Consider the following 23,172-nt stretch of genomic DNA (forward strand, 5'->3'; position numbering starts at 1 on the left):
CTGTTTTGTGATGGGAGGGCGTGTGTTTTATTTCCACGCGTTGGTGAATCTCTAGGGTTGTGTGATGGGGTGGTGTAGTGGGCACGTGAGGGTACAAGCTGGTGTGTTCTGGAATGTGATTGTGAAGCTGTGGGGGGGGGGGGTTGTGTGTCCTCCCCATCTGGGCTATCTAGGTGACAGTTATGGGTGAGTACGAGGCTTGGTGGGGGCCTCTGGCTGTGACGTGTCTGCCGTGGACCCGTGCAGTTGTGTGTCGGGGCAAAGGGTGAGGGGGTCTCAGTGTGAGGTCTTCCTTGCCTCCTAAGCTCCCTCAAGCTCCCCCTCCTGAACAGCACCCCCACACGGTTTCCAGCCCCCCGCCCCCGCCTCACTGCGGAGGGAGGGGCTCTGGGCCCCCTGCCTTATCGTGGCGGTTTGCGGGGCTTTCCCCCCACCCGGTGTGTCCACCTCCCACAGCGCAGCCCTCCTCCTGGTGGCAACACCCCCACCGTGAGGGGGTTTTCGGGACTCTCTCTCCCTCAGCGCCCCCTCCTCGGAAGCGCCACCCCCCACCGCGAGGGTCTCCAAGCCCCTCATTGCGGGGTCTCCGGGATCCCCCCTTCCGCAGCGCTCCCCCTCCTCGGAGGTGCCGCCACTTTGCGGAGGCTGGGGGGCGGGGAGGACAGCTGCAGTACTGGGGGCGGGGCCGCGGGCCATCCGTCAGGGCGGCGGCGCCCCTGATTGGCCGGCGCCGGCCCCCCCGCGGGCGCGGGCATATGAGGAGGTGGAGGCGGCGGCCGCCGCAGACTCAGTGCGGGAGGGCTGCCGGCCGGACGGACGCGCGGACCGAGGCGCGGGCGCTGCAGAGGCCCCCCAGCCCGAGCCCGCGCCTGAGCCCGCCCTGAGGCCTCTGCCCCGGCCCCCGCCCCGCCCGCCCGCCCCTCTCCCCCGGAGCCGCCAAGATGGGGGTAGGTGCTCGGGCCGGCCGGGCCGTGCGTGTGTGCGACATTGTGGGTCCAGTGTCATTGGGTGTCTGCGGGGGGCGAGGGGGAGGCTGGGGCTCCGGGACCCCTGCGCTCCGCGGCCAGGTCTGCGTGACCGGGCCCGTCCGTCCGGTGTGCCCCGGTTGAGCGTGTGCACGGGGCCGCCTGGGGCCGCGGGGTCTGTGGCGTATGTTGGCGTGTCTTTGTGTGCGGGGTCCGAGGGGCACCGACCGGCCCTCGGCATCTCTGCCTGACCTGGTGTGGTGGCATGCTCCATCGTACGTGTGCGTGTGCGTGTGCGCGTGTGTGAGCTCCTGGCTCTGTCAGGTCCTGCCAGCACCGTCTGCCGGCGATCCGGCGGCCCCAGGTTGTGTCTGACTGTCTGCAGTCGTGTCTGGGTGTGTCTGAGAGCTGGTGTTTGTGTCTGGGGGTGTTGAAACCCCTCCGCTTCCCTGGCCGGGTGGGGACAGGCCCAGGCTATGGGATGAACACCAGATGACCTCTCTTTCTCCTTCCAGGCCTGGATGGGGGGGCTCCGCAGTGCGGCGCGTGGCCTGGGGCTGTGGTGTGTGTCCAGCCCCTAATCTGGGGAAGCTGATATGGGGGGGCTGGGAGAAGCAGGAGAGCCATGGCAGGGAGACTGAGTGCCTGGCTGAGGGCACATGTGTGCAAAGGTGGAGGGTGGGGGGTGGGGGGAGTGTATCGTGCATGTCTGGCTATGCCCTTGCCTCTGTGTCCGTGTGTCCTTGTCTGTCTGTGAGTCTCTCCAGCAGATGCCGCCTCCTTCCCTGGCTGACCACCTGATCCCCTCTGCAGCCCTGGATTCCTCCCTGCGTGTCTGGGGCGGGGCCATGTGGGGGAGAGTGGGAGAAGGAGGAGGGTGGGCTGGGCTGGGTAGGATGAAGACAGAGGGTCCGGATGGGAGAGACTAATGGAGAGGGAGTATGAGGGATGGGGAGAAAGATGGCGGATGAAGGCTGATGGGCCCAAGGATGGAGGTGGGGGTGGGGCTGCAAATCTGTGACTTGGGGTGGGCGAGGGGGATGGAGAAGAATTGGATGGGGAGAGGACTGGGAGAGAGAAGGGGGGAGGTGAGAGTCAGTGATGGCTTCCAGGTAAGTGGAATGGAAGGAGGGGAACTGTGGGCAGATTAGGGGAGAGGACTGAGGCTGCGTGCCCCAGAGAAGGAAGGGAGGCATTAGGAAAAGAAGGGAACAGAAGAGAGGCTCTTTAGACATTGGAGGCAGAGAGGCAGAAACATATGGAAAGAGCGAAAGAAACAGGCAGAGACAGAGAGAGATGCTCCGAAAGAGCCAGAGAGAAAGAGACGTAGACACAGAGACAAAGACATGGTCAGAGAGACATGCAGAGACATGGGTGAGACAAAGACATGGAGAGGCATACAGAGACAAAGAGAGAAACTGAGTCTGACGTTAAGAGACCCAAGGACAGACATTTCCTACCCAGACATGACCAAAGTCAGCTTGAAGGATGGGAGGAGGAGGCAGAAAGCAAAAGGGGAAGTGGAGGAAGAGATGCTCAGAGATGAAGGCCCCAGACACCCTTTTCGGGGAGGGGGGGGAGGCTGGCCAAGGTGCAGAAGCTGCGTGAGCTAAAGGGTGTCAGGGGGAGGCGGACAGCGGAAAACGGTGAGGAGACGCAGAGACTGGCTGCGGCGAGACAGGCGTGTCCCCCACCCTCAGAGGCGCTCCCGCCCCGCAGTGCGCCCATCTGGGCCTCCTGCCTTGACTGGGAAAGCCTCGGCTCCCCCTCCAGCAGATGGAAGCCCGCCCCCAAGGGAGTCTGGTCATAGCAAGGGCAAGCAGGAGCCAAGGCTCGCCTGCCAGGGACTGGGGTGTCCCCACCCCCTCCTCCCTCAGATCCAGGAGTCCTGCCCCCAGCCCCTCCTCCCTCAGACCCAGGAGTCCTGCCCCCAACCCCTCCTCCCTCAGACCCAGGATCCAGACCCCCAGCCCCTCCTCCCTCAGATCCAGACTCCAGCCCTGCACCCCCTCCTCCCTCAGACCCAGGAGTCCAGGCCCCCAGCCCCTCCTCCCTCAGACCCAGGAATCCAGGCCCCCAGCCCCTCCTCCCTCAGACCTAGGAGTCCAGGCCCCCAGCCCCTCCTCCCTCAGACCCAGGATCCAGACCCCCAGCCCCTCCTCCCTCAGACCTAGGAGTCCAGGCCCCCAGCCCCTCCTCCCTCAGACCCAGGATCCAGACCCCCAGCCCCTCCTCCCTCAGACCTAGGAGTCCAGGCCCCCAGCCCCTCCTCCCTCAGACCCAGGAGTCCAGGCCCCCAGCCCCTCCTCCCTCAGACCCAGGAGTCCAGGCCCCCAGCCCCTCTTCCCTCAGACCCAGGATCCAGACCCCCAGCCCCTCCTCCCTCAGATCCAGACTCCAGCCCTGCACCCCCTCCTCCCTCAGACCCAAGAGTCCAGGCCGCCAGCCCCTCCTCCCTCAGACCCAGGAATCCAGGCCCCCAGCCCCTCCTCCCTCAGACCCAGGAGTCCAGGCCCCCAGCCCCTCCTCCCTCAGACCCAGGATCCAGACCCCCAGCCCCTCCTTCCTCAGACTCAGGGGTCCAGGGTCCCCAGCCCCTCCTTCCTCCAAATATTTTCTCCCAGCTTTTCCTGAGGTTTCTGGGGTGGGCTGCTGGTTTTCTCCCCAACTCCTGCCAGGCCCCCATCTCTCTCCTCTCCTGTGTTCCCCCTCATTTCTCTACCTTGACCCCATGACCTTTTGTCCCACCTCTCTCCATCCATGGGTCCCCCCCTGTGGGGAGGTAAGACCCCTCCTGGCTCCGGGAATGGAGATGTGCCCTCCCTGTCCCCCAGGCCTCTGTGCTTTTGAGTCAGACGCAGTGCTGCTGCAGGGCTGGCCCGGGGCCAAGCCTCCCTCCCACCCCCCGAAACTCTCTCAGAGGCTCCTGGGCCTTCAGGCCGCGGTAACCCCCAGGCTCAGCCTCTGGGTCTGGGGGCAGACGGCAGGCAGCTCAGCCCTCTACAAGGTCACGAGGGGATTAGCGCTGAGCTGCCTGAGCCTGGGATCCCAGCTTGGCTCTGGGCCCGCAGGATCCGTCAGCAGCCCTCTTCCAGCACCTGGCCTGGCCCCGCCTCTCCTGCCAGCCTCCAGGGACACTGCCTTCTCCATTCGCCCAGGCTCCTGGACTAGAACCTCACTCACCCCCTCACACTGCATCCAGTTCAAACCAGGCCTGGAGCTTTTGCGTCCTGCCCTTCTGCACCCCAAATCGTAGCCACCTCCTAGTCTGTCCTCCAGAGACCTGACCTTGCCCATCGCCTGTACAGAGCTGTCCATGGCTCCCACCGACCCCCAAGAGGGAGGCCAGGGTCCACAGCTTGTCAGTTAAGGCCCTCAGGACTGGCTGTATATCCAGCCGGCCACCATCCCTGTGCATAGCAGCCTGCTTCCTGGGCTTTTGTCCCAGCTGTGACCCAACACCTGCACCTTTCCTCTCCATTCCTGCCAAGCCTGTGAGGCCTCTTGAGATTTGCTGGGTCCTTTGAGAGACAGAGGCCGAGACATCCATGGAGCTGGGGAAAGGAGCCCAGGAAAAGAGCCGGGTAGAGAAGACAGGGAGAATGACATAGTGGGGAGATCTGGAGCTGGAAGGACAGAGATGCCATGACAGACCCGAAAGAGGCAGACGGGAAGGTTGCAGAGTGAGATGGTGAGAGGTAGACAGACAAGGTGGTTGAAACAGGAGATAGGAAGCGACACGCCCAGCATTCCAGAGAAAAAGACAGCTCAAGAGATGAAGACAGAGACACAAGAAGGAGAGGAACAGAAATAAGGACGGAGAACGACACGGAGACAGAAAATACTGATACACAGAGACCTTCTGAGATCCCACAACACTTCGACTTGGAGAGATATGAGAACCCAGAGAGAGACTCAGCCAGGCTCGGGGAGAGATGGTTCAAGAGACAGAAACGGACATTATATGAGACAGAGAGACATAAAGAGCCAGAGATCAGACAGACAGACAAAACTATACAGAGACACATGCCAAGAGACTCAGAGGAAGAGAGACGGATGACATAAAGTGACAAGGGAGACAGATCAGGGAAAGAAACAGCCACAGAGAGACGGATGGAAATATGAAGAGGCAGGAGACAGACAAAGCAGAGCAATAAGACAAGAGAGGCACAGAGACCTGGAGAGACAGATCCAGAGACAGAGACAGACAGATGTAGCAAGAGATGGACGCTCGGGGAATTTGGACAGGCCCAGAGAGAGGGGGAAAGACCCGCAGGAGTAGGCACAGAAACAGAGAGAAGCACAGACAGACCCAGACGGAGACCCTGGGGGACAGAGGCCCAGAGATAACATGGAGTCAGAGATGGTGAGGCCAGTTGCAAGAGACAAGACCCACGGTTCTGAGAGACACCCCCACAGAGACACAGGTCAGAGACAGGGAGGTGCAGGTGAGCCCTGGGAGACAGACTGAGACCCCCAGACCCGCACAGAAGCAGGCAGGGGTGAGAGTGGGGCATGGAGGGCCGGTGTCCCCCTTGTAACCCCTTCTCGCCCGCAGTCTGGTGGCTCTGACAGCTATCGTGTCGCCACCTCGCAGGACAAGAAAGATGACAAGGGCTCGCCCAAGAAGAGCAAGGGCACCAAAGACCGCAGGGACCTGGATGACCTCAAGAAGGAGGTGGCTATGGTAAGCCCCACCCTTTGTGCCCGCACACCCTCCCAGACAGGAGATCCAGGCCGGGGATGGGCCTGAGGCTCTCAGGTCCTGCTCCTCCCCGGAGAGGCTCTCACCGCCTCCCCACAAACTCTCGTTCCCCAGACAGAGCACAAGATGTCCGTGGAAGAGGTCTGCCGGAAGTACAACACAGACTGCGTGCAGGTGCGGCTGGGCCTGAGGGGGGAGGGGGCTGGGGGCCAGGACCCCTGGGTGCCTGGGGTACTCGTGCAGGTGGGGGTGCCAGGGTTGCTCAGGGAGGGTTCTGTGTGAATCCTGTGTCTCCCAGGGTCTGACCCACAGCAAAGCCCAGGAGATCCTGGCCCGGGATGGGCCTAACGCGCTCACACCACCACCCACCACCCCAGAATGGGTCAAGTTCTGCCGCCAGCTCTTCGGGGGCTTCTCAATCCTGCTGTGGATCGGAGCCATCCTCTGCTTCCTGGCCTATGGCATCCAGGCCGGCACAGAGGACGATCCCTCTGGCGACAACGTGAGTGCCCTCCCCCGGCCCTGCGCAAGGGCCTATGCATTTAGGGGCACGCATCCTACCCTGCCTCTCCCACCCCTCCAGACTTCTCAGAGCCCAGTCTCCAACTCTTTTCCCATCTGACTTTCATCATCACTCAGTGAGGGAACCAGAGAAGGTATGAGGAAAACCGAGGCTCAGAAAAGCCAGGTAACTTGTCTAAGGTCACACAGCCAGATGCGTGAGCTAAGGTGCTATCCTAAGGCTTTGTGATCTCAGTGGCCTTGGGGACAGGCTCCACCAGGTGGTCATGGCCTGAAAGATACCCCAAAAAGTGAGTACACCCATGTAGAGAGCCAGGCATGCCTACCTGCTGGTCTGTCGTGACCCATCACCCAACACAGGGGACACACAGCGGGGGCCACAGTCTCAATAGACACTGTGCCCATAAACACAGAGCCACACACTGGCTATGTAGAGATCCTCGCACATGCACATGCACGCACACGCGTGCACAATATGCCTGCAAACACATGTGAAGTCAACACAGTCACGCCTGGACAGAGATTCAAACACACCTGCCTAGTGCAGACACACAGGCACACAGACACACAGACGTAGACTGACAGACACAGGAATAAATGAATAAACAAACAAATAAATAAATAAAACTTAAAAAAAAAGAAGAAAGTGAAACCTACAGGCAGATAGACACAGAGTCTCAGACCTAGGCAGACAGAGAGAGACAGAAAGACAGAGATCTACATACAAAGTCTCAAACACAGCGCCGTGCATTTAAAGCCAGTCATGCAGACAGTCGGACAGACGGACACACTGACCTAAACACCGACAGACACGTGGATGGATAATAGCATACACTCAGACTCTCTAACATAGGCGGAAAGATAGATGGACACGCAAAACAGAGACACGGACTGACCCATAGACTCAAACACACCCATGTGCAGAAAGAAGGTCTCAAACACGGACGGGCCGACAGACACACGGACCACGCAGCCTGCGGCCAGACGCACAGATACAGACCCTTCCCCCTCCCCCCACTGACTCATCGTTCCCTTCCCGGATTCTGCAAATGTCAAGGCGAGTGGCTCTGGGGTGTGACCCTGTGTCTCCCCACAGCTGTACCTGGGCATCGTGCTGGCAGCCGTGGTCATCATCACCGGCTGCTTCTCCTACTACCAGGAGGCCAAGAGCTCCAAGATCATGGAGTCCTTCAAGAACATGGTTCCCCAGGTGAGTGGAGCCCAGGAAGGGGCCAGCGGGGAGTCAGAATGCGGGGGTGAGGTGTGCCATACAACCCTAGGCAGAGAGCCAGGATGCTGACTCTTCTCCCTTCTGCCCCCAGCAAGCCCTGGTGATCCGGGAGGGTGAGAAGATGCAGGTGAACGCTGAGGAGGTGGTGGTCGGGGACCTGGTGGAGATCAAGGGTGGAGACCGAGTCCCGGCCGACCTGCGAATCATCTCAGCCCACGGTTGCAAGGTGGGCCTGTCCTCCCTGGAGCGGCTCAAGTGTCCGGAATCCCAGCCCCTCCCCCCGCAGACCCAGGAGTCCTGCCCCGAGCCCCCTCCTCCGTCAGACGCAGGGGTCAAGCCCCTAGCCCACTCCTCCCTCAGACCCAGGAGTCCAGGCGCTCAGCCCCTCCTCCCTCAGACTCAGAAGTCCAGACCCCCAGCTCCTCCTCCCTCAGACCTGGGGGTCCAGACCCCCAGCTCCTCCTCCCTTAGACCCAGGATTCCTGCCTCCAGTTCCTTCCTCCTTCAGACCTAAGAGTCCAGGTCCCTAGCCCCTCCCCCCTCAGACTCGGGGGTCAAGCCCCTAGCCCACTCCTCTCTTAGACCCAGGAGTCCAGGCCCTCAGCCCCTCTTCCCTCAGACTCAGAAGTCCAGACCCCCAGCCCCTCCCCCCGCAGACCCAGGAGTCCTGCCCCGAGCCCCCTCCTCCATCAGACTCAGGGGTCAAGCCCCTAGCCCACTCCTCCCTCAGACCCAGGAGTCCAGGCCCTCAGCCCCTCAGACCTGGGGGTCCAGACCCCCAGCTCTTCCTCCCTTAGACCCAGGATTCCTGCCTCCAGTTCCTTCCTCCTTCAGACCTAAGAGTCCAGACCCCTAGCCCCTGCCCCCTCAGACACAGGAGTCTTGCCCCCAGCCCACTCCTCCCTCATCTCAAAGAGTCGAGGCCCCCAGCCCCTCCTTCCTCAGACTCAGGGGTCAAGCCCACATCCCCTCCTCCCGCAGGACCCAGGAGTCCAGGCCCCTGGTCCCCACCCCTCAGACCTTTCAATATCTTAGACCTTGGCAAGAAACCTCTGCTTCCCACCTTCAAGAGCCCAACCTCTAGCCCCCCAGACACCACTCACCCGCCCAGGTTTCCAGGCTTCTAGCTGTGACCTCCAGGGATACAGGCTTCGGCCCCGGTGTCCTCTGGACAAATGCTCCCTGATCCCAGGGCTGAGCCCTTTTTCCTTTCACCCACCCCCAGGTGGACAACTCCTCCCTGACTGGCGAATCAGAGCCCCAAACCCGCTCTCCCGACTGCACACACGACAACCCCTTGGAGACTCGGAACATCACCTTCTTTTCCACCAACTGCGTGGAAGGTGAGGCAGGGTGTGCCGGGGGCACCCAGCTTGGGGCAGGGCTGGGCCACACGGAGGGCTGTGCATCTGGGATTCGGGGTTCCTCTGAACTTCACTGAGACCCCATCTCCACCTCAGCCTAACCCCCTCTGACCCCACAGGCACGGCTCGAGGTGTGGTGGTGGCCACGGGTGACCGCACTGTCATGGGCCGCATTGCCACCCTGGCCTCGGGGCTGGAGGTGGGCAAGACGCCCATCGCCATTGAGATAGAGCACTTCATCCAGCTCATCACCGGCGTGGCTGTCTTCCTGGGCGTCTCTTTCTTCATCCTGTCCCTCATCCTCGGATACACCTGGCTTGAGGCTGTCATCTTCCTCATCGGCATCATCGTGGCCAATGTCCCGGAGGGCCTGCTGGCCACTGTCACTGTAAGGCCCGGACTCCCACGTCTGAGGGAAGAGGGGGGCGGGGGGCCTGATTGCAATTTTCCTGATGAGGACAGGTTGCACACCGAGGGCCCAGCCTCCTAGACCTTGGACGACAGGGCCTGGGGACTCAGAAAGCCTGCCTCACAAAACAAGCACATAAGAATCTTGAGACACATTGCAAGGCACAAGGGGCTCGCGGTCCTGGCCCTTTTTAAATTCACGTACAAAATTAAGAAGTACACTTTCACGGTAAAAAGTCTAAAGGATACACGGAAATAGTTAAAAAAGAAAGTAACGGTTCCCCCCACCCTCCCGCTGCCCAGTAGGTGTGGGCATATCACAGCGTGTGGGTAAATGCTGTTTTTACAGCATAGAAGGTGGGTGCATAGAAGGGACTGTCCCAGGAATCCTGATCTGCTCCTTGATTCTTTTACTTTTTTTTTAACGCTTATTTATTTTTGAGAAACAGGGAAAGTGCAGGGGAGGGGCAGAGAGGGAGAGAGGGAGACGGGATCCGAAGCAGGCTCTGCGCTGTCAGCAGAGAGCCCGACGCGGGGCTCGAACTCACGAACCGCGAGATCATGGCCTGAGCCGAAGTCGGACGCTCAACCGACTGAGCCACCCAGGCGCCCCAATTCTTTTACTTAATATATCCTGGAGCATTTTCCATATTAGCGTGTTCAAAGCTAGGGTAGGTCAAAGGCTTTTTATAGACATGGCGTGTGCATACCTGGGGGTGCGCGTACAGATGCACAGGCTGCTGAGTCAGCATGCACCTGTGTCAGCCATACCCAGATCGAGTTCCCCAGAAACCCCCTCGAGACCTTATTCGGCTTCCCCCTGCACCCCCCACCAGCCCAAAGGTAACCCCTACCCCGGCTTCTAAGCAGTGTAGTTTTTGTATTTCATATCGATGGAATGATTTAGCGTTTGTCCATTTTTGAGAGACAGAGCATGAACGGGGGAGGGGCAGAGAGAGAGAGGGAGACACAGAATGCGAAGCAGGCGCCAGGCTCCGAGCGGTCAGCATAGAGCCCGATGCGGGGCTCGAACTCACGGGCCACGAGATCATGACCCGAGCCGAAGTCGGATGCTTCACTGACGCTTAACTCTTCCACGGGCCATCCCAGATTGTCTCTGGGCCGGGCGGGTGGGTTGTTGGTGCTCACGTTGCCGGTCCAGCCCTGCGGCCGGTCTCTACCTGTAACTTGCCAGCCCTTGGACGTCCCCTAGGTGTGTCTGACGCTGACAGCCAAGCGCATGGCTCGGAAGAACTGCCTTGTGAAAAACCTGGAGGCCGTGGAGACCCTGGGCTCCACATCCACCATTTGCTCGGACAAGACGGGGACCCTCACCCAGAACCGCATGACGGTTGCCCACATGTGGTTTGACAACCAGATCCATGAGGCCGACACCACTGAGGACCAGTCAGGTGAGAGTGGGGCCCAGGCAGGGACCGGGGGGGGGGGGTCTGGCCCCCGAGACGCCGTGACCTGTGACACATGCCTCCTTCAGGGACCTCGTTCGACAAGAGCTCTCACACCTGGGTAGCCCTGTCCCACATCGCCGGACTCTGCAACCGTGCCGTCTTCAAGGGAGGTCAGGACAATATCCCTGTGCTCAAGGTGGGTCCAGCTGCCCGCCTCGCCTCGGCCCTGCCCACACCCACTGCCCGCTGCTCCGCGCTCACAGCCCTCTTTTCCCCTAGAGGGACGTGGCCGGGGATGCCTCAGAGTCTGCCCTGCTCAAGTGCATTGAGTTGTCCTCCGGCTCCGTGAAGCTGATGCGTGAACGGAACAAGAAAGTGGCCGAGATTCCCTTCAATTCTACCAACAAATACCAGGTACTCTGGGCCGCCCGGGAGAGCGAGCCTGGGCCGCAGTCTCTAATGCCTATAGGTGGTCACCCCTGCCCCGCTGCCCCCTCGTTTTGGGCCAGTTACTAACCTCCCAGAGCCTTGGTTTCACCATCTGTAAAATGGGAATGATAGTATCGACCTGGTTAGGTAAGGAACAGGCAGACCCAAGAGTGAGAGTAAGGTCTCTGCCAGAGTGGGAGGCAGAGGAATGGAGGTCATCCTGCAGCAGGGAGTGAGTGCCGGCCAGAGATCTCTCATTCATTCAACAAATACATTTTTTTGAGCAGCCACCGCATGTCAGGCACATACGTTTTAGGTGCTGGTACCTGAGGCAGTGAGTGAAGCAGGAGAGTCTCCCCTCACATGGAACTTATACTCTAGTGCTAGAAGACAGACAATGACAAAGGCAGGAGGAGATACAGAATATGCCAGCTGCAGGTGTCTGGGGGAAGACTGTGCTAGGCAGTGGGCCCAGCATGTGCAAAGGCCCTGAGGCAGGGGTTTCCTGATGTGTCTGAACAACAGCCAGGCAGCCAGGATGATGGAGCAGTGAGCCAGGGCAGTGGGTGCCTGGTCAGGTCCCATTGGGCTTGTGGGCCGTGGGGAGGACTCAACTGTGACTCTAAGAGGGACATGAGCCACGGGGGAGCTCTGAACAGAGGAGAGATGGGACCTGACTCATGTTTTTTAAAAGAATTTCATTGAGGGGTACCTGGGTGGCTCAGTCGGTTAAGCGTCCGACTTCAGCTCAGGTCATGATCTCACAGTTCGTGGGTTCAAGCCCCGTGTCGGGCTCTGTGCTGACAGCTCGGAGCCCGGAGACTGCTTCGGATTCTGTGTCCCTCTCTCGCTCTGCCCCTTCCCTGCTCATGCTCTGACTCTCTCTCTCAAGAATAAATAAACATTTAAAAAAATGTTTTTTAAAGCATTTCATCGAGGTATAACTCACATACCATAGGCCACCCACGTAAAGTCTGTAATTCCGCATTTTGGTATATTCACAGATAAGTGGAATCAACTACACGACCACGGAACATTTTATCACCTCGAAAGGAGGCCCCATCACTCCTTAGCTATTGCCCACCTCCCCCCCCCCATCCCCCATCTCCCCGATCCCTAAGCAACCGCTAACCTACTTTCTGTCTCTTCTCTGTTGACCTATTCTGGACATTTCATAGGAACAGAATCGTATGACACGTGGCCTTTTGTGACTGGCGTCTTTCACTTAGTGTAGCGTTCTCAGGGTCCATTCGTGTTGTAGTGGGTGTGCAAGCAGACCTCTGCACGGCGGGATAATGTTGCATCGTCTGGATACTCCCCATTTGGTTCATCCCGTTCCCCTGCTGATGGGCATACGAGTTGTTCACCCCCCTGAGCTACTGTGTCTGACGCTGTTGGGAATGTTCACACACACGTTTCTGTGTGGACGTACAGACCTTGCCTGTGTCTCGGGAATGGCTGGCCCAGATAGGACCCCTACATTGAGCCTTTTAGGGGACTGCCAGACCTTTTGGCAAAGTGGCTGCACCATTTTCCACTGACTCACATTTTGTGGTTTTTTTCTTTTCATTTTTTTTAATGTTTATTTTTGAGAAACAGAGAGAGAAATAGAGCGTGAGCAGGGGAGGGGCTGAGAGAGAGGGAGACATGGAATCTGAAGCAGACTCCACGCTCTGAGCTGTCAGCACAGAGCCTGACGTGGGGCTCGAACCCACAAACCGCGAGATCGTGACCTGAGCCAAAGTCGGACGCTTATCCGACTGAACCACCCAGATGCCCCTGACTCACGTTTTTTAAAGGAGCCTCCTGGCTGCCTTGGGGAGGCGATATGAAGGGCTGGGGTGGGCAGACACAGAGACTCAGTATGGAGGCTGCTGTGATATTCCCTAGGAGAGATGGGGGGTGGCCAGAGGGGGAGGGCAGGGGGGAGGTCAGGAGAGGTCAGAATCTGGGTGTATCTGAGAGGTGAGCTGAGCAGATTTGGTGACAGGTCAGATGTGGGGTGAGAGGGAGCTGGGTGAGGCAGAGAGAGAGACACATCCTATGGGTGGCTGAGATTTCTGTGAGAGAGACCCATGGGCAGAAATATCTGTGAGATGGAGAGACAGACATGGGCAGGGGTGAGCCGAGATCTCTGTGGGAGACTCCAAAGGCCAGATGGAGCTCTCTGGTAGAGAGATTTGGGCAGTGCCTTCCGAGGGAGCCCCAGCTGTGGTCTGTCCTACCACCCGTGGCTCTGAGCTGGAGGGGGGTTGGAGGTGGAGAGGGGAGTCCTCTCCCCCAGCTGGGGGCGGGCAGCTTCTGGTCCTGAGACGTCCCGGCATGCTCACCCTCCACCCTCCGTCCTCCGCCCTATCCACAGCTCTCCATCCACGAGACCGAGGACCCCAATGACAACCGATACCTGCTGGTGATGAAGGGCGCCCCCGAGCGCATCCTGGACCGCTGCTCCACCATTCTGCTTCAGGGCAAGGAACAGCCACTGGACGAGGAGATGAAGGAGGCCTTCCAGAATGCCTACCTCGAGCTCGGCGGCCTGGGCGAACGAGTGCTTGGTGCGCTCCACGGGTGGGGCTGAGTTGGGGCAGGGGCTGGGCCAGCTCTGGGGGGCCCTTGAGGGTGTGGAGGGGTGTGATGCCGCCCAGAGCCTGGCTCAGAATAGCACCTCCCAGAATGCACCATGAATGAATGAATGAATGAGTGAATGAATGAATGAGAGGGGAAGGCATCTTCAGGCAATAAATGTTGACAGACTCTCCCGCTGGCTGGGACTGTCCAGACTGCGGGGACCCTGATGGCTGGGAGCTGTGGGCGGGAAGCACGGAGGTCTGAGGCTGGAGCCCTCATGCCCCCCACCCGTCCTGCCATCAGGTTTCTGCCATTACTACCTGCCCGAGGAGCAGTTCCCCAAGGGCTTTGCCTTTGACTGTGACGATGTGAACTTTACCACGGACAACCTCTGCTTTGTCGGCCTCATGTCCATGATTGACCCGCCCCGGGCCGCCGTCCCCGACGCAGTGGGCAAGTGCCGCAGCGCCGGCATCAAGGTGTGGCCTGGGGCAGCCGGGGAGGCGGGGCCGGGGCCCCAGGGGCCGGCAGGGAGGCTGGACCGTCTCCACGCCATGCCCGCAGGTCATCATGGTCACGGGTGATCACCCCATCACGGCAAAGGCCATTGCCAAGGGCGTGGGCATCATCTCCGAGGGCAACGAGACTGTGGAGGACATCGCTGCCCGGCTCAACATTCCCGTCAGCCAGGTCAACCCCCGGTGAGCCCGCCCCTGCTGGCTCAGGCTTCTGCCCCCCACCTGGCCTCCCACTGGGACCGCCTGTGCCCCTTCCTCCTGGGTCTCCCCTGTTGACACGGCTCCTGGGTCCTGCTCCCCCTCCACACGTGAGGACAGACAGCTTGGTGCAGGGCCGCGTCCCAGCTTTCCTGCTCACAGGCAGTGTGACCCTGGGCAAGTCAGTTATACTCCCTGAGCCTCGGTTTCAGAACCTAGTCCTCTGCCTCTCCTGTGTGGCGTGGGTTGGGTTGGCCTGGCTGTCCATCCGCTAATCCCCATGAGTCCTGAGCAGCTCTCTGCTCTCCCCAGGGATGCCAAGGCTTGTGTGATCCATGGCACCGACCTCAAGGACTTCACCTCTGAGCAAATCGATGAGATCCTGCAGAACCACACTGAGATCGTCTTCGCCCGCACGTCCCCCCAACAGAAGCTCATCATTGTGGAGGGCTGTCAGAGACAGGTGGGCTCAGCCTGAAGTCCCTCAGGGGCCAGGACTTCTGGTCTCTGATGAGGAGGGGGCTGGGGCCAGGCCCCTGGGCGTCATCCTCACTCTCTGTCCCTCCAGGGAGCAATCGTGGCCGTGACTGGCGATGGCGTGAACGACTCCCCTGCCCTGAAGAAGGCAGACATCGGTGTGGCCATGGGCATTGCCGGCTCTGACGTGTCCAAGCAGGCAGCGGACATGATTCTGCTGGACGACAACTTTGCCTCCATCGTCACGGGTGTAGAAGAGGGTGAGTTGGCCGGGGTGGTCCTGGAGACTGGGTTTCCTGCATGAGGTCGGAGAAGGGCAAGAGGGACCCATTCGGCTGCAGCCGAATGATGGTGGGGAGACACCAGAATCCTCCTGAGCCCCGGTGAAGCCTCAGCTTGTCCCTTCAACCCCGTGGGGTTGGGGGCTCCCTGGCGGTGGGGCTGTGCTGACACATTTCTGGGTCCCAACATCGCCCAGCGCAGGCCCAGTTGGGTGGGTGATGTAGACGTGGAAGCGTTTTTAAAATAGCTTTAAATGCAAGGACGGGGAAGCAGAGGGTCCTTCGGGAGCCCTGTGGAGCCCCCTCCCCCAGCCCGGGGTCAGGGGGCAAGGAAGCTTCCCAGAGTGGAGAGGGATCACTATACGGAGCCCCAAGGGCCGAGTTGGAATGTTCACGTAGAGTAGTGGCAGGGAAGGGAGTTCTGGGCCGAGGAACAGAATGCACACAGGCGAGGTGGTGCGAGGGAGCGTGTGTGGGGCCGGGCCTGGTGTCCGGGGTGGGGGACACTGAGGGCGCTGCCCCCTGACGGGCCTCAGTGTGGCCACAGATGGGGCTTGTTCACAGTTAATTTTATTCCGATCACCGGAGGCATTCCTGATAATTATAGGAAATGAAGACAAGCAGTAAGCAGTAAATTAGAATCACCCATAACCTCACCATCCAGAAATAGTCACTATTCATGCTGTGGTGCATTTTCTTGCAGTTTCTCTCTCACATTTGAAATGTTCCCCAATGCGAAAAATAACGCATGATCAAGGGGAATGTAAACAGTAAAGCTGCGCCTCAAGTGACAAATGCCCTTATCCCTTGTCTCCTTTGTCCCAGAAGACGCCACAGTTACCCCTTTCTTATTCCCCAAGTCGTCTGTGTGTTCACAGTGCGCACATCTGTGGATACACCGTTCACACTTTCCAGGCATTTACTGGGCTGGACAGTGTGAGCAGAGCAGACGTGATTGGTCCCTCCCCTCAAGGAGGTGGGAGCGGCAGCTTTTAACAAATTAGCAGATGATAACATAGTAAACCTAATTGTAAATTGTGACAAGCCCTAAGGAGCAACCCAGCAGGGATGCTATGTATCAAGGGTCCTGCCTAGATTGGGGGCAGGGGGCAAGGAAGGCCTCTCTGAGGTGGAAAAAAACCCCACAAAGTTTAACTTCCAGTAGGGGAAATTCCAGGCAGACCGCACAGCAGAGCAAAGAGCCTGGTCACCATCCACGACAGCTCATGGCCAATCTTGTTTCGTCTCAGCATACACACTGGATCATGTTGAAGCATATTTATTTATTTGTTTATTTATTTATTTATTTATGTATTTATTTATTTATTTATTTATTTATTTATTTTTGAGAGAGACACAGAGCATGAGCAGGGGAGGGGCAGAGAGAGAGAGGGAGACAGAGACTCCGAAGCAGGCTCCAGGCTCCGAGCTGTCAGCACAGAGCCCGACACGGGGCTTGAACCCACGAACTGCGAGATCATGACCTGAGCCGAAGATGGACATTTAACCGACTGAGCCACCCAGGCGCCCCTATCTATTTGTCTATCTATCTATGTATTTATTTTGAGAGAGACAGAAAGTATCAGTGGGGGAGGGGCTGAGATAGAGGGAGAGAGAGAGGATCTCACATAGGCTCTCCGCACCATCAGCGCAGAGCCTGACGTGGGGATTGATCTCACGAATCGCGAGATCGTGACCTGAGCCAAAGGCAGACACTCAACTCGCTGAGCCACCCAGGGGCCCCGCGTCGAAGCACATTTCAATCATCATCCCCTCCGTCGATACTTCAGGATGAGACACCAGACGTTTGGGGAGAGCAGAGCATGTGTGGCAGGAATAGAGCCCCGTTACGGTTTCGTCGCGTCCCCTCCAGCCCGCATCTCCCTTCCTAAAAATAAGCACTATAGATTAGTTTTAAACCTCATCTAAATGGAGTCGTGCCGCACGAACGCGTTTGTGTTACGTTTCGCTCAGCGTAAGGTCTGTGAAATTCATCCACGGAGTTGGGTGTGCCTGCGGCTGGTTCCTTTTTCCTGCTGAGTGAATGGACCGTCGTTGGTTTATCCACTCCCATGCTGATGGGCATTGGGGTCGGTTCAGGGTTTTGGCTAGGGTGATAATGCTATGGTGGACCTTCCTGCACTTTTTGGTGGATGTAAACACTTATTTAAACCTAGGAGTAGGAGGGGCGCCTGGGTGGCTCAGTCGGTTAAGCCCCCGACTTCAGCTCAGGTCACGATCTCGCGGTCCGTGAGCTCGAGCCCCGCGTCGGGCTCTGGGCTGACGGCTCCGAGCCTGGAGCCTGCTTCCGATTCTGTGTCTCCCTCTCTCTCTGCCCCTCCCCCGTTCATGCTCTGTCTCTGTCTGTCTCAAAAATAAATAAACGTTAAAAAAAAAATTAAAAAACAAAACAAAACACCTAGGAGTAGGATTACCAGGTCAATACGGTGGGGGGAGGGGTGGTTAACTTTAATACAAACTGCCAAACAGTTCTCCAAAGTGGCTATATTTCGAGAATGTTTGAACAGGGCGTCATGGCTGGATGTCTCCACGGGAAGGTGGGCAGGTGGGAGGGTAGATTGGAAAGGACTCGGGGACCAGGCAGGGAAGGGGTGAAGGGCCAGGGTGCCCGGGATCTGAGCCTGCCCCTTCCTCAGGCCGCCTGATTTTCGACAACCTGAAGAAGTCCATCGCCTATACCCTGACCAGCAACATTCCTGAGATCACACCCTTCTTACTGTTCATCATGGCCAACATCCCGCTGCCTCTGGGCACCATCACCATCCTCTGCATCGACCTGGGCACTGACATGGTGAGCCCTGGCCACTCTCCGGGCCCCGGGAAGGGAGGGTCCCCCACTCCCGGCTCATGTGGCCCTGCCTGCCCAGGTCCCTGCCATCTCCTTGGCATACGAGGCTGCGGAGAGTGACATCATGAAGAGACAGCCCAGGAACCCACGCACGGACAAGCTGGTCAATGAGAGGCTCATCAGCATGGCCTACGGGCAGATTGGTGAGGACTTGGGGACCGCACCTCATTTATGGCTGGATGTGCAGGGCCTAGAGCCTGGCCCAGAGCGAGCACTCTGAAACCCTGTGTTGGATGAGTGGGGAGAGAGTAGGACTTGGTGCTGGAGGTTTGGAAGGAGTGACTTACAGATGGGTGCTGGTCACCAAGGTGGGGCCGGTACACCTGGAGGACAGGCGTGGGGGTGCATCTGAGGAGCACATGGGACACGGAGTGGCAGGTCAGGGTTGGCCCCAGGCTGGCCACTGCAGAGCCCGCTGCCCCACCCGCCTCTGTGGTGGGAAAGACAAGATCAGCCTGTGAGCGCTCTGAGGGCAGGAGTGAGCCCCAGCCCCTCCCACCTCCTCCTCAACCTGCTGCTGGAGGTGATGTGTGCAGAGCCTTTGGAAGTGCTGAGCTCCCCGTTGCTAGGAGTGTTCCAGAAAGCAGAGTCTTCATGGTGGTGGTCAGAGGCCTGGGGAGATCACTCCTGCACTGAGGAGCCTGTTAGACTGAAACGCGGGCCTTCTCAGGGATTCCCTGATGATCAGGTGGCCTGGCTCTAGTGGGAGAGAGCCTCCAGGTGAGACCCTTCCCTGAGGCTCCAGTCCCCGGTGCCCACCACCAGGTGGCGCCCTCGGGTTGCCATCCGGGAGCCCAGCCTCCGCTGAGGCTCGGGTGGTGGGTTCCGAGGCGGCCTCACGGACCTCCCAGTGGGAGTCTCACGGAGCCTCATAGGTGCCCTGGACTGGCTGCCGGCCCCTCCCTGAGCTTCTCCTCATCTCCTCCCCACCCCCAGGAATGATCCAGGCTCTCGGTGGCTTCTTTTCCTACTTTGTGATCCTGGCAGAAAATGGCTTCTTGCCCAGCAACCTGGTGGGCATCCGGCTGAACTGGGATGACCGAACCGTCAATGACCTGGAGGACAGTTACGGGCAGCAGTGGGTGAGTGAGCGGGCCCCGCAGCATGGGGGCCTCCCGGTCAGCGCTCAGCGCCCCTGCCCACGACAGGAGCCCGGGGCCGGCTGTCCCAGCCACGCAGGGCTGCTCCTTAGGACGGCCCCTCTGCCCCAGGGGCGCCGTGAAGGCCTCTGCCGGGTGCTGGGAGCCCCCTGGCACTCTTGGCTCAGCCCACCGAGGTCCTCGTGTCCCCTGGCCATGCTCTGCCCCACCAGGCGGGACGCCTTCGCCGCCTTCTTCTCCGTCCCTGTGTATCCCTTCAAAGCCTGGCTGGTGTCCGTTGTCCCGGGAGCCCCGCAGGGTCTCCGGTTCCTGGTGGACAACTGAGGCCACCATTAACTTCTCTCCTTCCCCGTACAGCCCCTGCTCTTCCCGCAGGGCCACGAGCCAAAGTGGGGAGGCCCCACCTGGAGAGAGTCGCTGCTTGCCCTGGGGCCCGGGCAGGGGCCATGTGGGCCCCGGGCGCTGACCGCTTGTCACCGCTCTTGCAGACGTACGAGCAGAGGAAGGTGGTGGAGTTCACGTGCCACACGGCCTTCTTTGTGAGCATCGTGGTCGTGCAGTGGGCCGACCTGATCATCTGCAAGACCCGGAGGAACTCCGTCTTCCAGCAGGGCATGAAGTGAGGGCTGGCTGCCCGAGGCCCTGTTCTCTGTCCCCTCTGTGTGTCTGTCTGTGCCTCCCCTCATGCGCCGTGTCTCAGCTTTGGCCTCTGAGCGATTTTCTCTCAAGTGGTCCGTCTGTCTCAGATTCTCTCTCAGTCTGCCTCTATGTGTGTGTCCGGGGGCGGGAGTGTCGCGGGCTCTACCCCTCCGCGCCTGTGTGCGTGTCTGTTGCTCTCTTTGTCTCTCTGCCTTGATTTTTTTTTTTTTTTAGTTTTTTTTAATGTTTATTTATTTTTGAGAGAGAGGGAAAGAGAGACAGAGCGCGAGCAGGGGAGGGGCAGAGAGACGGGGAGACACAGAATCTGAAGCAGGCTCCAGGCGCTAAGCTGTCAGCACAGAGCCCGATGCGGGGCTCGAACTCACGGACCGTGAGATCATGGCCTGAGCCGAAGCCGGATGCTCAGCCGACGGAGCCACCCAGGCGCCCCGTCTCTGTCTTGATCTTTCTGTGCTGCCGTCTCTCTGCCTCTGTCTCTTCTCATCTCTGTCTCTGTGTGACTCCGGGTCTGCCTGTCTCCGTCTGCCTTTGGGTGTGCCTGTCCCTGTGGGGTTGGGGGCTGGGTTAGGTTCTCTGGGTCCAGCCTTACCTGTGCCTCCAGGAACAAGATCCTCATCTTCGGGTTGTTTGAGGAGACGGCCCTCGCTGCCTTCTTGTCCTACTGCCCAGGCATGGACGTGGCCCTCCGCATGTACCCTCTCAAGTGAGTGCCCCTCCCTCCCACAACCCTGCTCCAGGAGCCTCTGAGGAGCCTCCCCTGCAGGACATCCTCACAAGCCCCACCTCTCCTGGTGTCTCTCTGGGCCCCACCTCTGTGCCCCCCATCACAGTCCCTGTTCTTTTTATTATTATTGTTATTGTTAAGATTTTATTATCTTTAAATCATCTCTGCACCCAACGTGGGACTCAAACTCACAACCCCGAGATCAAGAGTCACACGCTCCACCGACTGAGCCCGCCAGGCTCCCCACAGGCCCTGTTCTGATGCCACTGAACCTGCCCCCTGAGGACGTCCTCACAGGGGGCAGCCTGCAGGCCCTGGCCAGGGCACCCCTCGCCTGTGGGCCCAAAGGGCAAGGGGGGATCCCCCCAGGGTGGCATTCCTGTTCTCCAGACTCTGCAGCTGTGTCCCCCATTATGACCCCTCACCAAGGCCCTCCTGCCCTCCCCTCTCCGCAGGCCCAGCTGGTGGTTCTGTGCCTTCCCCTACAGTTTCCTCATCTTCGTCTACGATGAGATCCGCAAACTCATCCTGCGCAGGAACCCCGGGGGTGAGGGGGCCCAGCAGGTGGAGGGGGGAGGCTGGGGGGCAGGGGGGCAGGTGGAGGCAAGGTGGGCGGAGCCCTGTGCTGACCTCTCTCTGTGTCTCCCCCACCTCCCTCTGTGCTGCCCCTCCGCCCCTTCCCCACTTCTCTCTCCCTGGCTCTCTGGTCTCCCTCCTCTCCGTCTCTGTCTCTCTCCTGTGCCCGCCTCCATGTCTCTCTCTGTTTCTTTCTTTCTTTGTCTCCAGGTTGGGTGGAGAAGGAAACCTACTACTGACCTCACCCCCCCCACATCGCCCATTTCTTCCCTGCCCCCCAAGCCCAAGACAGCCCCCACCAGTCCCCCCATTTTGTATTCTGGGGGAGGGGCCCTCTCTCCCCGTGGCCCCACCTTGACCCTCACCCCCTCAACTTACCTCCCGCCTCCCGCCCTCTCTCCCCTCTGGCTGGCTTCTCTCCCCATCCCCCCCACTTCCCCCCTCTCTTTTCTGTGTCTCTGTTCCTCTCCCTCTCCTCGTCCCTTCCTCCCTGCCCCCACCCAGCCCCCTCCCTGGTCTCTTTTTTACTCCCCCTCACCCCTGGCTGATGCCATCTCTGGTTCTGGACAATTATCAAATATATCAGTGGGGAGAGAGAAGTGTGTGTTGTACTTGCTTTCTGGCCCCGGGGTGTGGGCGGGCACTGGCACCTGTTGCTGGGTGATTCACGAAGCTTCAGGAATTTTGCCTGGCACGAGCTTGGGAGCCACAGAATCTCGGAGTCCAAGAGTCATGGGGTTTTAGACCCAACCAAGGTTAGAGTGAGAACAGCTTGAATTGGCCAGGCAATGGGATTATGGGATCAGAACAGGGAAGAGGAAGGGAGTCTCGAAAGCCTCTCGTATCAGAGTAGATGGGGAAGGGACGGGGCAATGCCGGTGACAAGGACAACGACCACGATGGTGATGATGGTGATCCGTTGAGTGCCCGCTCTGTACTCTGCCCTCTTCTAAGCACTCTGTGTGCATCAGCTCATTCAGTCCTCACAAGGTGTGAGACACAGAGAGGGAAAATGACTTGCTCAAGGTCACACAGCTGAGAGGTGACAAATCTGGGATCTGAACCTAAGATGTCCAACCTCTAAGGGCTGTGCTATTCTCTCTTTTTATTGAGATAAGTTTTCTGTGAAGTGCAAAAATCTTAACTCTTAAGGGCACAGCTCGATGATTTAAAAATTACACTGCAGGGCGCCTGGGCGGCTCAGTCAGTTGAGCATCCAACTCTTGATTTTGGCTCAAGTCATGATTCCAGGGTCATGAGATCGAGCCCCATGTGGGGCTCTGCTCTGAGCGTGGAGTCCGCTTAAGATTCTCTTCCCTCCCCACCCCGCCCCCCGCCACTCTCTCCCACTCTCTCTCTCTTTCTAAAATAAAATTAAAAAAAAAAAATACATTGCATAACCACCACCCGGATCAAGGTTATGTTACATTTCCATCCACCCAGAAAGTTCCTGCCCCTTTCTAGTCAGCAGCCCCCACACTTGTTCTTGGACTTTTATAAATGAAATCTTACAAACATGTTGTCTTACGTGTCTGCCTTCTTGTCCTGAACACATTGTCCCATGTATCTGTAACTTTGAGAGCCACTAGAGATAGGAACATTGTAACAGTGTCTTCCGATGAGGACACATGTATGCATCTCTGTTGTACAGGGTACATGCTTAGGAGTGGGGTTGCTGACCATGGCACAGACTATGTTTACCTTTTTTTTGTTGTTGTTAATGTTTATTTATTTTTGAGAAAGCAAGGGAGACACAGAATCCCAAGCAGGCACTGTGCTGTCAGTGCAGGGCCCGATCTGGGACTTGAACCTACGAGCTGTGAGATCATGACCTGAGCCGAAAGCAAGAGTCAGACGCTCAACACAGCCCAGAGATGTGAATCAGAGGAGGGCCTGGGGCCAGATCAGGGCCCACCTGCCTCCCAGCACGGGTGTCTGGGTGACCAGGATGCCGAGACCCCACGTGAGTGTGTGCCCAGGCCCACTGCACCAATGACATTTTCCTACATGAGCACGTAGTGGTCTTTTCTGTAAACGGGAAAATGGTCTTCAGATTTGTTTCAGTTAGCCAAAACAGATACGAATGTAAGTCTTTCAGAGAAGTAAAGTAGTGTAACATGCGCTCTTGGAAAGCGGGGGATACTCTTCACTTTACACCATTTTGGCTT

The 23,172-nt window shown here is 58.7% G+C and overlaps 1 protein-coding gene across 3 annotated transcripts; it reads left to right on the forward strand.

Annotated features, from left to right (window-relative positions):
* Positions 1-802: 802 nt before the first annotated feature.
* Positions 803-21,603, forward strand: ATP1A3 (ATPase Na+/K+ transporting subunit alpha 3). Of its 3 annotated transcripts, none has more exons than XM_027037654.2 (23): positions 803-947; positions 5,563-5,652; positions 5,785-5,844; positions 5,969-6,172; positions 7,289-7,402; positions 7,515-7,649; positions 8,649-8,766; positions 8,907-9,175; positions 10,409-10,607; positions 10,691-10,800; positions 10,884-11,018; positions 13,396-13,588; positions 13,905-14,080; positions 14,166-14,302; positions 14,630-14,780; positions 14,886-15,054; positions 17,733-17,887; positions 17,964-18,087; positions 18,881-19,026; positions 19,533-19,663; positions 20,306-20,407; positions 20,884-20,975; positions 21,215-21,603. In XM_027037654.2, exons 1-23 carry the CDS (start codon positions 942-944, stop codon positions 21,241-21,243), a joined length of 3,045 nt encoding a protein of 1,014 aa, XP_026893455.2. In that variant the 5' UTR covers positions 803-941; the 3' UTR covers positions 21,244-21,603. The 3 variants fall into 3 exon arrangements, with proteins under 3 accessions (XP_026893455.2, XP_026893452.2, XP_026893454.2); XM_027037651.2 differs by having other exon boundaries at positions 927-947; positions 5,524-5,652; XM_027037653.2 differs by lacking the exon at positions 803-947 and adding an exon at positions 1,940-1,960.
* Positions 21,604-23,172: the final 1,569 nt, after the last annotated feature.

The sequence above is a fragment of the Acinonyx jubatus genome, chromosome E2 (genome assembly GCF_027475565.1).
Source record: "Acinonyx jubatus isolate Ajub_Pintada_27869175 chromosome E2, VMU_Ajub_asm_v1.0, whole genome shotgun sequence".
NCBI classification, from domain to species: Eukaryota; Metazoa; Chordata; class Mammalia; order Carnivora; family Felidae; genus Acinonyx; species Acinonyx jubatus.

Excerpts from the sequence above, each read along its gene's own strand:
- ATP1A3 (XM_027037651.2), top strand. Across the intron at positions 15,055-17,732 it reads CGTCACGGGTGTAGAAGAGG|GCCGCCTGATTTTCGACAAC; the intron begins GTGAGTTGGCCG and ends CCCCTTCCTCAG. Across the intron at positions 18,088-18,880 it reads CATGGCCTACGGGCAGATTG|GAATGATCCAGGCTCTCGGT; the intron begins GTGAGGACTTGG and ends CCCCACCCCCAG.